General features: G+C 37.3%; 1 protein-coding gene and 1 non-coding gene across 3 annotated transcripts; one reads left to right on the forward strand and one right to left on the reverse strand.

Annotated features, from left to right (window-relative positions):
- The first annotated feature begins 1,025 nt into the window (after positions 1-1,025).
- Positions 1,026-1,106, forward strand: TRNAL-AAG (transfer RNA leucine (anticodon AAG)). The gene has a single exon. It is a non-coding gene; the product is annotated as a tRNA-Leu (tRNA).
- A 1,894-nt stretch (positions 1,107-3,000) lies between these two features.
- On the reverse strand, positions 3,001-14,091 carry LOC148202930 (Chaperone DnaJ-domain superfamily protein). 2 transcript variants are annotated; one of them, XM_088111090.1, is made up of 5 exons: positions 13,776-14,078; positions 12,233-13,475; positions 10,521-10,631; positions 10,161-10,310; positions 3,001-3,368 (listed from the first exon to the last, which is right to left on the reverse strand). In XM_088111090.1, exons 2-5 carry the CDS (start codon positions 13,463-13,465, stop codon positions 3,222-3,224), a joined length of 1,641 nt encoding a protein of 546 aa, XP_087967216.1. In that variant the 5' UTR covers positions 13,466-13,475; positions 13,776-14,078; the 3' UTR covers positions 3,001-3,221. The 2 variants fall into 2 exon arrangements, with proteins under 2 accessions (XP_087967216.1, XP_087967217.1); XM_088111091.1 differs by lacking the exons at positions 3,001-3,368; positions 10,161-10,310; positions 10,521-10,631 and adding an exon at positions 11,754-12,001 and having other exon boundaries at positions 13,776-14,091.

Here is a 14,091-nt window from a genome sequence, read left to right on the forward strand (position 1 = left end):
TTTCTCTATTACATGCTTTTTGGATACTCAAGGAAAATAATTAAATAAAATAAAAATAATTTTTGTTATGGCTTTTGTGTGTTAAGAGTGTTATTTTGGTGGATATAAACTTTGGTGTTTCACACACCAAGTATTATACTCATCATCAAGCTGAATTATAGGGTTAAACATCTTTCTCCTCTTCTCTACATCTTACAATATTTGCTTTTGGTACCACTCTAGAAGGCTTCTTACCAATGGATGTATCTTATATGTATATAAACTCATGTTCATATCTTATTTTATCCGACGTGGGACTTTGTTTGTATCTTACCAAGAGATATTTTATTTTATGTTATAATCTTTAAATTTATAGAATTGTACATCATCTTGCTTATGTTTTATTGTTATAATTATTTTTGGATGATGGTAATAATTTCCTCTAGTTATGAATTATTTATTTTTGAATATTAATTAATAATATTCTATTAAAAATGGCATATTACAAAAATGAATGATCAATATTTTTACGTAAAAAGATTCATATATATTTTGTATAGAAAAATGTATATCAATTATTAAATTATTTAATAAAAAACTTTAGACATTCTAATAACTTAATTCACTTGTTTTAGAAATTTTAAAAATGATAATACCACACAAAATTTATTCCTCCACATTTTGTTTAAAATTGGAAAAAGAAATTAAAGAAATAACTATTGTGTCAAACATTTGAAAAATCATAAAGTTAGGAAGAAAGTTGTCACAACTTGATTTTACTGAATTATTACAACATTCTTAGAAACATCTGATTATGTGATTAATTAGCAGATGATTTTCAATATTTTCATATATAAAATAATTCCAATTAAAACAAGGAATATTGAAATAATATATTAATTATAATATAAAGTTCTCACTGCATAAATATTTTATTAATATATATGATTCTCAATAATTTCAATTAATTTGATTTGTTTTAGTTATGAACTAACAAATTCATTATAAAATAGTTATGCAAAATGTAAATTAAACTTGTTACCAAAGTTGAGATGGCCGAGTTGGTCTAAGGCGCCAGATTAAGGTTCTGGTCCGAAAGGGCGTGGGTTCAAATCCCACTCTCAACAATAAAATTCCATTTTTTCTTTCCTATAAAGAATAAAACGTATTTTTAAATTTAGTTACCTATTTATAACAGCTAAATATATTATAAAATAATATATCTTTTACATTATAATTATTGTTTTAAAATATTGATTTATTCATTAATTTATAGGTCGGTCCAATCTATATTTAAAAGCTACAAACTGCATAGAATGGGTAAAAACATGAGTTGAATTTAGATCAAAATTTGGATACCAATGGAATGAGTATGAAATTTTAGTATAATGAATTTCACATCTCCTATGCAATTTATTCTATTGAGTGGTGATGTTGGCACTTTAGGAGGAACAACAAATATAACAAAATGACCAACTTCAACTAATGAAGAAGGGCAGACATGGTTATTAAGATAATAACGAACTCCTAACTAGAAAAAACAATTAAATATATTTTTCATTATTAATAATTATGTTTGACTTTAAATTAAATTATAAAGTATTTTATTCTTATATTTTATGAAAGTAATTTAAAATATTCCTTCTTTTATGTTGAGTTATATTATAATTTCTATTAAACTTATTATTAGAAAAATATTTTACGCGCCTTTCAAAAAATACAAAGACAAAATATTTCATAATTTAGTTTAAGAAAAAAAAACAATTTTCTTTTATAATAATTTAGAACCAAAAGTATATTTAATTTTAAAAATATTACTAAAAATAGTCTATACATATTAAAGGATTATCTAAACAATTTACGCAATGAATAACTTCTATAAATGTGGATTACGCTCTATTTATTTGTGATTGAAATGTTTTTCTCGGCCATGTCCAATTGATATTTGTGGAAGTGTTAGCTTGGCAAAAAGATTATTGTTTTTAAATATTCACTTCAACCAGCCTCAACTTCAAAAGAAAAGAGATAAACATCATTTTATTTTACCAAATTTGTAACACCTTGCACATTAACATCTAAATAAGAAATTTATAAAAAAATATTTTAAAAAGTATAATTTATCCATGGTTATAGTTCAAAATTCTAAAATTTATTTGATTTAAGGATTAAAGTGATAGATGTAGTTATGTTTTAGAAGCTTATTTCGTACTCTAGATACTTATTTTGAATACTTAACTGTTTTTAATAATAAGCACATTTCATTTTGTCCTATAAAAAAATTATATTTCATTTCTCTAGAATTAAAAATTAATAATTTTAATACCTATAAGATGAGTAATTTTTTCAGTTTTTGGTCTCATAATGCTTTTGTGGGTTTTAATTCTCCAACTTTTGAAATTACAGTTCAGGTATAAAAAGTTAAATTGAAGTATATAAATTGATTTCTCAAATATAAAATATAATATTTAAATATTAGATGTGGATATATTATATATCACAAACATTAGTGGGTCAATTAACCTTATATAAAGCACACAAGTCAGTGACAACTATCTTAATTTTTCTGAATTCAAAGAACGAATGTGATTGTATTTCGTATATGAAGCGTCATTATCATCCCTGCAATTGGAAGGTTTGGAAAACTGCAGATGTTGGGGTCTCAACAAGCCTTGACCCCTGCCAAAGCCTTAGCTTTTCAGTGGCATCTCTCAATCTGATTCTTCACTATTAGCATTCTGCTTGAAGAAAAATGAGAGGCCAAACTTGGTTATAATTTTGGAGCATTGCAGATTAGCTTAGAAAATGTCAGTCAACATGTTTGGCAGGTCAGAATAAACCAGTTCGTCTTCTTGCATCTCTAGGCACATCTTTTCCTGTTGATGGCAATGGGTTTACGGAGTGCATTCCTCAAACTGGCATGATTTTCTTCACAATGAATTTTAATGCATGTATTTTCCTTGAAAAAAATGTGTGCAAATGATTAGCAAGATGAGAGGACAATAATATCAATATTACTGTCCATCTGGAAAAAAAATGGCATTTCTAATAAGAAACAAAATGTTCACATATTTTATAGTCCATTAACCTATTATCTGCTGTAGATTTTGGGGGAATGAACGGGGGAGACTACTAATAGATACAGTTAAGATATGAATACCAACAATGAGCTACGATTCTATGAAGCAAAAGCGCTTCAATTATAACACCAATTACGGACGATCACATTTAATCAGTTGTTAGCTTTAGTGACAAGAAGTCAACAGAAACTTATCCTTCAAGCGAGAGATGAGCTTGAACTTCTCCTCGGCCTCAACCTGTGCACGAACGTCAGTTTTTGATGCACGATCAGGATGAAACGTAAACAAGGCACGTTTATAGGCTGCTTGAACCTGAAATGTCCATCAACAGACAAACATTAGCATCAAAAACAGCAAAGGGCTTTCGGTAAATCAGAAGTCGGAACCACGATTATCTGACACATAATTATATATGTATGTGTGTGTGTTTTGTTTCGTTCTATCTAAAGGGTAAATGGTCAATTTAGTCATGAGTGTCCAGTGCTGTCAATTTAGTTCTTAATCAGATATAGTTTCCGGTTATGTAAATAATACAAATATTATATATAGCATGAATACATGAATTAGCATCGAATCAGTCCTTAAAACTACACTTAAAGACAATAATCCCGTGAAACTTAAGAGCATGATGTAATTGAAGGATATTAAACATTGAGAGATCAAATTGACTATTTATCCAGTACGAGAAAGTTGGACAGCAAGCACTGATTCACTCCTGTTTCTCAATTTGCATTTCAGGAAAGGCCCGTAATTTTTTCTTAAATGGATAATAATCCGGTCACAAAATCAGCCATACAGCGACCAGGATATCACCCATTACCATAGCATTTAAAGGTGTTGTTCCCTTTTATTTTCCCCGATTTGATGGGCTTTCAATTTTAAATTGAGTTGGTTAACCGTTATTCAAAATATGGAGTATCTATTATTATGGTCAATCTTATATATTGTTTACCTATCGATCGTTCAACTAACTGCTAGTGTAATCCTTCACGTGTACCCTCCTAGTTTTAGGCCAAGCAATGTCAATCATGATTTTCTTATATAGTCTTTTATGCGATGTTTGCCTCCTTGGCTACCGATCGAATGACTGTATACCGTCCCGATTTCAGAACAAACCATAACCAAGATCCTACTACTTTATTACCATATAATGTCAGATCCTTTGGGACTCTAACCCATGACCAAGTACACCAGTCATTATCTAAAAGAGTTGATAACTAAGATCAACAATAACAAGAGAACCCCCAATATTCAAATAACCGAAAACAACTCAAATTCACAAGCTACTTAGATATTGTTAGGGGTTGGAAGGTATATGAGAGAAAAAGGTATAAGGGAGAAGGAGAAGGCCGAACGGTGGAAAGCGAGGAGAGACCAAACCGAACGGTTGAAGGCAGGGAGAGGTCAGGCCGAACGGTGGAAACAGTGAAAGCTCGAGCGGACTGATGGGAAGCAGCGAAAACTCTGAGCCGACCGGTTGGAGAGTGACTATCCTAACTGGGACAGCAGATAGGATAAGCGGGAAATATTTAATAATAATTATAGTAAATAGAGCTATATCCTAGAGAAATATTCGGTACAAGTTAATTACAGTAATTAGAGCTATATCCTAGGAAAATATTTAGTACAAGTTAATTACAATAATTAGAGCTATATCCTAGGAAAATATTCAGTATAAGTTAATTATAGTAAATAGAACTATATTCTAGGAAAATATTTAATATAAATAAAGCCTAGACGCTAGGGTGGTGGGCATGCTTTTGATTATTGAGTTTTGTTGACAGGCAGCTAGAGTCCTGTGAGGGAGGTTATGCTCCCAGTTATCTTTGTTTACTTTTGTTTATTCAAATATTACCATCAATAGAAGAGATTCATTATCATTCGTTCATTGTTCTATTACGTGTTGTGAGTGTGTGAGAAGTTGTTCTGGTTAGGTTTCATACTTAGGTACATAACAATTGGTTTGACTTGCCAGATACTGATCGAGAGGAGTGAAGAACATCATGGAGGGAAGAATGATTGCAGTCGAAGGGAAACTGGAAAACGTGGAGATGTCCATGGGGGGATTGGAGGCGGAGACGGCGGCAATACGCAACGATTTACAAGAACTAATGAGGATGATGGGAGGACGAGACCGACAACTAGATGGCAACTCGGATGGAAGCCCGGGGTCTGTCAACGGGAAAAGGAGGGACCGGCGGGATGAAGAGGAAGGCGAGAAAGAGGGTGGTGCTCAGGAGCAACCAAATTAGAGAAAAAGGGTAGAGTTACCTGTTTTTGAAGGAATTGATCCATTGAATTGGATCAACAGAGCTGAGAAGTTCTTTGAATTACAAGGAGAGTCAGAGGAAGAGAAGGTGTGCCTAGCCTACATCAGTATGGAGGGAAGTGTCGGATACTAGTTCAGATTTTGGAGGGAGAAGGCCAGGAACCATTCGTGGGCTGGCTTAAAGGAGGCGTTGGTGATCAGGTTGAGAGGACGAAACAAAAGATCAATCTTCGAGAGATTGGCAGTCAGTAAGCAATCAGGATCCGTGGAAGAATACATCCAAGATTTTGAAATCTTGGTGGGTCAAACGAAAGGAGTGACCGAAGAAAAACTGATCGAATACTTTATGGCCGGATTACAAGAGCGGATTCGTAATCAAGTGCGACAGCTTAATCCCTGGGAATTGATGATCGTCGTGAGGATGGCAAGGGACTTGGAGGAGCTCCATAGGGGCGCGAAGACTAGAGGCAGAAGTATGATCAAGAATCAGTCTTTGGGGAAACTGAGCAGTGCAGTAACGCGGATGGAGTCCAGTCGGCCTAACCCGAGCCAAGTGGGAGTTGTGATGGAGAGTCGAGCCGGAGTCACGGAGAGTGTGGGGACAAGAAGAAGGGAAGGAACACAAGGGAGTAGGATAGGTCGATCGTCTTCCGACAAGAGGGGGAGGAACGTGAGGAATCTGCCCTATGCTGAATTTGTGAAATGAAGGGAAGAAGGGAGGTGCTTCAGGTGTGGGGGACCGTTCGGTCCAAGCCACCAATGTCCGGGAAGGAGCCTTTGGATGGTTATACTGGCAGAAGATGAGGAGGAAGAAGAAGAAGCTGAGACTGAACTCGACCAAATGCAGATGGAGCTGTCAGCCTTCTCGGCTGAAGGCCTTACCCAGCCAAGAACGATGAAATTACATGGACAAATAGGGAAGAAGCAGGTGTTGATCTTAATAGACAGTGGCGCTAGCCACAGCTTCATAAGCAAGGAATTGGTGAAAGAGCTGGGATTACCCATGGTAGACACCCCACCATATCAGGTGAGATTGGGAGATGGGCAGAAAAAGAAGACGAGAGGGTGCTATGAGGAGGTAGTGATCTGCATAGGAGAAGCTGGCAATGGATCAGATTTTAGAACAATACTCAGGGGTATTCAGCGAGATCATAGGATTACCTCCCGACAGAGGCATGGTACACTGGATACCTCTCAAGGAGGGAGCGAACCCAGTAAATGTGAGACCATATAGATACCCCCATGTGATGAAAGGCGAAATCGAGAAGCAGGTGATGGAGATGCTTAAGACAGGGATCATCCGAGCCACTGTACCTGACAAGTTTCCTATCTTGGTGATGGAAGAATTATTGGATGAACTGAGGGGAGCTAGGTATTTCTCTAAAGTGGATTTGAAGGCAGTATACCACTAGATTCGGATAAGGGAAGGGGGTATTGAGAAAACGGCCTTTAGGACTCACCAAGGCCATTATGAGTTCATGGTGATGTCGTTAGGTCTTACTAACGCACCAACAACCTTCCAAAGTGCTATGAATAGTTTGATGCAACCCTACCTGCGAAAATTTGTGTTAGTATTCTTTGATGACATATTGGTGTCTAGCCGATCTTGGGAGGAGCATTTGAAGCATTTCGGGTTAGTGTTGAGGAAGCTGGAGGAGAACAGTTGGGTGGCTAACAGGAAGAAATGTGAGTTTGGCATGATCCAGATAAGATATCTTGGACATTTGATCTCAGAAAGGAGGGTAAAGATGGATCAAGATGAAGTGAGGGTTGTGATGGATTGGGAAAAGCCCAAGACGTTGAAGGCTTTAAGGGGGTTTTTGGGTCTGACGGGGTACTATAGGCGTTTCGTGAAGGATTATGGGAAGATTTCCAAGCCATTGACCGAATTGCTTAAGAAGGGGCAGTTTACATGGATAGAGCAAGCTGATGTAGCCATGACTAGATTGAAGGAGGTCGTTACTACTGCACCAGTATTAATTCTACCTGACTTTGACCAACCTTTCCATATTGAGTGTGATGCACCAGGAGGAGTAGGAGCGGTTCTCACACAAGGAAAAAGGCCCATTACTTTCTTCAGCAAGGCTTTATCGGAGGGATCGTTGAACAAATCGATATACGAGAAAGAACTAATGGCTTTGGTCATGGCCATACGACACTGGAGACCCTATCTATTGGGCCAAAGATTTGTAGTTCACACTGACCAAAGGAGCCTCCGATACCTATTGAAGCAACGCATTACCACCCAGAATCAACAAAATTGGATCGCAAAGCTCCTAGGGTATGATTTTGAAATAATGTATAAGTCAAGGGATATCAACAGGGTTGCAGATGCTCTATCTCGAAAAAAGGAGGAAAGTACAGAGGATGAGAAGGAATTGAGGGTCGTGGATGAAGCATTGAAGAAGGTGATGGAAGACTGCACTATAAGGGAAGACTCATGATCTCGACTCAATCAGCCTGGGTACCTAAACTAATAACTGAGTTTCACATGACTCAGACAGGGGGGCACTCAGGGGTATATCGAACGTACCACAAGATAGCTCAATCAATTTATTGGATAGGAATGAAGAAAGCAGTGACTAATTTCGTTGCAAGCTGCCTGGTGTGTCAACAACATAAGTACTTGTCATCTTCTCCACAGGGGTTGCTGCTACCTTTGCCCATACCCAACGCTATTTGGGAGGAAGTAAGCATGGATTTTATAGTGAAGTTGCCCAAATCCCAAGGGTATGATGTTGTATTGGTGGTGGTGGACCGTCTCAGTAAATATGGGCATTTCATCCCACTAAAACATCCTTATTCAGCTCGTACCATAGCTGAGGTATTTGTTAAGGAGATTGTCAGGTTGCATGCGGTACCAATGTCTATTGTTAGTGACAAAGATCCACTATTTTTAAGTATCTTCTGGAAGGAGCTGTTTAAAATGCAGGGCACCCAACTACAGATGAGCATTGCCTATCATCTTGAATCGGACGGGCAGACTGAGGTGTTGAACAGGGTGTTAGAGGGTTATCTGAGATGTTTTTGCTTAGAACAACCAAAGGGGTGGAGTTCAGTGCTACAATGGGCTGAGTATTGGTACAATACTAGCTACCAAGAAGTGGTGGGGTGTACTCTGTTTGAAAGATTGTATGGGAGATCTCCTCCTTCTCTGCACAGGTTTGTACCAGGGGAAACCTTAGTGGAAGTCGTCGATCAGGAGCTGCAGACAAGGGACGAAGCACTGAAATAGCTAAAGTTTCATTTAGCACGTGCTCAAGAACTGATGGTGCAACAGGCCAACAAAACAAGGACACCGGTAGATGTAGAGGTTGGAGATTGGGTGTACTTAAAGATTAGACCGCACAGGCAAACGTCTACGCCGACCAGACTACATCCTAAACTAGTCCCTCGGTATTTTGGGCCTTTCCAAGTCACACAGAAGGTCGAAGAGGTGGCTTTTAGGCTCCAATTGCCAGATATCGCACGGATACATCCAGTGTTCCATGTATCCCAGTTGAAGAAGGTAGTAGGGGAAAGAAGTGTGGAGAAGGAATTGCCAACAGACTTGCAAGGGGAGGGGCCGTCTTTTTGGCCTATCAGGCCCAACAAGGGGAGGACGAGGTGCAACAAGTGTTAATAGAATGGCAAGAGGGGGGACCAGATGGAGCAAAGTGGGAGGATGCAATAACTATCAAAGAGCAATATCCAGATTTCAACCTTGAGGACAAGGTTGATCATCAGGCGGTTGGTAATGTTAAGGGTTGGAAGGTATATGAGAGAAAAAGGTATAGGAGAGAAGGAGAAGGTCGAACGGTGGAAGGCGGGAGACCAAGCTGAACGGTGGAAAGCGGGGAGAGGCCAGACCGAAGCGGGGAGAGGTCAGGCCGAACGGTGGAAGACGGTGAGGAGTCGAGCCGAACGGCCAAAGGCTGGGATTGCAGTTAGGATAGGCGGGAAATATTTAGTAATAATTATAGTAAATAGAGTTATATCCAAGAGAAATAATCAATACAAGTTAATTATAGTAATTAGAGCTATATCCTAGGGAAATATTCCGTATAAGTTAATTATAGTTAATAGAACTATATTCTAAGGAAATATTTAATATAAATAAAGCCTAGACGCTAGGGTGGAGGGCATGCTTTTGATTATTGAGTTTTGTTGACAGGTAGCTAGAGTCATGTGAGGGAGGTTATGCTCCTAGTTATCTTTGTTTACTTTTGTTTATTCAAATATTACCATCAATAGAAGAGATTCACTCATCCATTATCATTCATTCATTGTTCTGTTACGTGTTGTGAGTGTGTGAGAAGTTGTTTTGATTAGGTTTCGTACTCAGGAACGTAACAGATATGAATAAAGACAAACACCCTTGAATGCTCATCTCCACGTCATCCTCTGGCTAGTTTTCCATGACCGAAACAGACAATAATGCCAAAAAAGATCGTGATAATGAAATTTGTCACTTTTAGTACAACTGTTTTAAGGACGGGGTTAGCTTAAAATTGAATGCATCAACAGCACTAATGAAGAAAAAAATAATATAACTTCCATAACGATAAGCACTTTTGTACAAATGTTGTCAGGGGAGTATTAACTAACCAGATTTCTTAATAGAAAATATCTAATAGCAACCATGATCTCAGAATTTAATTATGTGTTTAAGTGATTTCATTTGAACAATGCATAGTATAAATATACTAAACAATATAAAAAGTATATAGCATAGCATTCAAACAATACGGACTCTAAATTGTCAAGTTTGATCAAGAATGATATATTATTAAATATACATATATATATATATATATATATATATATATATATATATATATATAAACACAACTTGCCTCATTGGGCAAAGGGGTAAAGCTTCCTCCCACATGTATTCCTAGGCCACGAAGCAATGAGGTCATATCATGGCATCGCATCTCCAAATGATTAAGCCCTTTCCGTATTTCAACCCGCAGTTGCTCTTTCAGGTTCATAAATTCTTCATCCTGAATTCGGCATTATTTGCCACAGATCAGAAAGAAAAATAATCGGTTAGTAAAAAAATTCAATGATTTATATTATGTCCAGAGTGAGCATGAAAGGAGACATTCAACTGGTCATGCATAATTAAAAGGTGAAGGAATTTCTAGAAGGTAAATTGAAGGATAATTAGCAGAAGAAATAGCTTCAGTGCAAACTAAAAAAATAATTGCAACCTTCTTTTGGGATTCTCTCACTTCTTCAATGCGTTCCTTTTGCCTTCTTTGCATATCCAGTTCGCGCTTTTCAGCCTTTCTTCTTTTTCGTAACATCTGTGCTTCCTCTGCCTGAAAAGAAAAGCACACGAAATCTCAATATAATGAACCACATGACATCATAATCATACTTGAGAAAGATATAAAGAGATGAGAATGAATTTGAGAGAGTATGTTTCCCTCTGTTAGGATTTCATATTTATAATCATTTTGGATACATCAATACCCATTTAAGAGATGAGAATTCTAGTAAAACACGTGATGGCTCTTCCAGAAAGCTTGCCCAACCTGGGAAGAATCATGAACAAAATACAGACCCAAAGACACAAGGAGAGACATGAAATAAAGGTTCATCAAGAAAGAGTATAGTATATGGAATGTAATTGTCAAGAGAGGAAGAGGGCATTCCCCCAGTGATGGCCTAGTACATTAGCACCAAGAAACATGGTAGGAACAGTTTCAACAAAGTACATATTTTCTTTTCTGCTATATCATTTAGTTGAGATGTATGAGGACAAGTGGAATAATGTAAATGCCACTTGAACTTAAAATAGTAAAAAAGTAAGAAGAAAAATATTATTTGGAATTATCACTCCCAAATTTGGAAACTTAGCCAAACAGATTCTGATTTCATTAATCTCAAACACAAAGATAGACAATAATTCAAATCAATCTTTCATTAAAAACCAAGTACAACGAGAATGTTCATCCTTCCATAAATGTAACAAAATATCACATAAGGGTTCCTCTGGCACCACAACGAATTTGGAAAGATTAGGTGTTTTGCTTTGAATTACTAAAAAGATGTCTATTATGCAGCCCTGATCCAAACTGCGAGTTCCTTATATATTCTGTAACCAATTTTTCTCTTTGTGGCAAGTTTTGGTTCAGCTGATCTTGAGAAAATAATACCTGACTTTTGGCAGCTTTGTGAGAGAGCTTACGCAAAATAAGAGGTTATTTCCCGAAAATAAACCAATAAATATAAAGTTCAACACCAACAAAAGCTTAAATACAAAGTTAGATTTTTCTGAACAATAAACTAGACATTTAAAGGGAATTGGCATTTACACAACTAATTGGCCCCTCGCCAACTTGTAAGACCCCAAGAACACATTTTGAAGAGCAAAGACATCTAAGGGCATAAATCAAAAGAGAATGAGGGGACCATAGGAAGAGCTTTTGTTGAGCTTATTAGGGCTTATTTTAACATATAAGCACTTCTTCAGCTGAAAAAGTGTTTGTTTAAATGTACATTTTAGCTTATTTATGAAGCTTATCTAATGGCCGCACAACCAATTTTCCCATCTAACTATATATGCCCTTTTTAGCTTATTTGTGAAGCTTACCTAAAGGCAGCACAACCAATTTTCCCCGCCAACTATATATGCACTTTTCAGCTTATTTGTGACGCTCCCGCAAAGGTAGCACAACCAATTTTCCTGTCTCAAAGAGTGAGATCACGAAGCACACGCATTTGAAGAGACGAGATCATAAATTGAAAGACTTTCCCCCAAGATTATTTGGCTCATCTTATCATATATTGAAAGACCTTCGTCTATTAAATAGAGTACTTATAAAACTGGTACTAAAGTCATCAGCTCTTAACTGTTAATAAGCCTCTTACCCAAACAAGTGCATAAAACATTTAAATAATGAGATGTTTGTATTACCTGAATTTGTAATTGGAGCTGCCTTGATGCCCATTCCTCTTCCATTGCTTGCTTATATTCATCAGTCTCCTTAAGCTTTTCTCTTTCATTAATTATATCTCTCTCATTTGAAGTAGTGCCAGTAAGGCCACAATGATGATCATTTAAAGCAGGCCCATCACAATTAACATGTCTTTCATCAGTAGAGGCACACTTAGAATTCGTATCAAATAAAGAGTCAGCCTTACTCTTCAATGTAGGTTCAGGATTGGTAACTCGATTTTTATGTGCCTCTTGATTCAAGTTCGATAAGCCACACTCCTCACCACTGAATTCTTTATTGAACCTTGAAACACCAGTAACATCACTACAGAAATCGTTGCTCTCATTCTGGGTGCCAGGAGAAAAATCTTTGCTTCTTGTACTTCTTCCGTGCTCAATTTCGCAGCTTCGGTGCAATGATTGCATTTCCGTCTCTGTGAATTCAAACAAAGAAGATTTAAAAGTCTCCCAGTCAGAAGGAAAGGAAGATTGATTCTTCTCAACATTTTCACCGTTAGTGGGACAAAAATGAGTTGCACCCCCAGCACTCTCCCGATTCCTATTTTTCTCATCAATATCAGTGCATACAGTATTGTTAAAATGTAATCCAGAAGAACTAGCATGCTCGTCATAACAAGGTTGGTCATTAAACCCAGTGCGTTTTCTCTTAACCGAAATTTTTTCCCACTGTTCCCGATCCATGAGTTCGCAATCAGAGCAATCACTATCTGATGACTCACTTTCAGACCCATCCAAACCGTAGCGATTTCTTGAAGTACCCTCTCCGGGCCCTGCTTTCCGAATTTTTACCCCATCAAATTCAGACTCCTTTTCACGGACACCATTTTCATCAACATCTATGTCAATAGAATTTCGCACAGCACTTGAGTCTGGAGAAGACATTTTGGTAGATGAGGCATCGCTATCCAATTCCCCAACACCTCCAGCAACAACTCCAGGAATCTCCGCATCATCACTTTCCTCATCATCGTCATCATCAATGCTTATAACACTCTGTGGCGTACATACCCGGTCTCTACTCGGGGCACCGGATCCATGCGACTTAGACATGAACTCAGGGTAATCTATGATCACCACCTCATCAACTTGATCACTGTCTACATCAATAAACACAATTTTTCTAAAATCCTCTCTCTTCCCAGAACAAGTCTTGGGCTGAAAGTGCTCTCTTGAGACGCCTTTTCCCGTCATCTATCTATATCTGCAAACCAATAATCACACCCACAAACAGATAGTTATTCAGAAAAAAAGATCTCGAATATCCAATATCTCACGACAGAAAAAAAAAAAAATAAAGCACGCAAATACTTCATTTAATCAAAAGTTGACTCAGAACACACTATCCGTAACCCTACAGCCAACAATCCACACTAACATTCTAAGAACCGAACAAAAACCCTAATTAAAGTGCAAGAAATGGGTGAAGTGAAAAGGAAAACATGCATGGAATCGACCACATTCGAGAAAATTGGGGAAAATAAAATGTGAAACGGAACCCTACCTCCATAAAACAATCGAATCGAAATCGAGACCGAAGAAGCTTACGAGCGTAGAGAGGAAGATTGTGAAATTGGAGATGGAATTGGGTGAAAGAGAGAAAAGGAAGAAATAGAGCCTAAGAATTGCTGAAAACTGAACGAAGGTAGGTCAACTCAGAACACGAAAAATTTTGATTGTTTGAAATTTTGGATTTGGTTTTCCAATTACGCATCCCGTTTTGCCTCTTAGTCACGCACTCCCCCCATTTTAGTTATGTGTATTTTATTCCAAGGCTCCTCTTCGCACAGTTATGTCTACACCATCGCTTCTGGCCCTCG

This window comes from Vigna umbellata, chromosome 3 (genome assembly GCF_029865625.1).
Source record: "Vigna umbellata cultivar VRB3 chromosome 3, Vumbellata_1.0, whole genome shotgun sequence".
NCBI classification, from domain to species: domain Eukaryota; kingdom Viridiplantae; phylum Streptophyta; class Magnoliopsida; order Fabales; family Fabaceae; genus Vigna; species Vigna umbellata.

What these genes read in the sequence shown, in the direction of transcription:
- LOC148202930 (XM_088111090.1), bottom strand. Translation starts at nt 13,465, where the DNA reads ATGACGGGAAAAGGCGTCTCAAGAGAGCACTTTCAGCCCAAGACTTGT. An exon ending in AGCTCCAATTACAAATTCAG is followed by an intron (nt 10,632 to 12,232) that starts GTAATACAAACA and finishes TTTTCTTTTCAG; the next exon opens with GCAGAGGAAGCACAGATGTT. An exon ending in TTACCCCTTTGCCCAATGAG is followed by an intron (nt 3,369 to 10,160) that starts GCAAGTTGTGTT and finishes TGGACATTTCAG; the next exon opens with GTTCAAGCAGCCTATAAACG.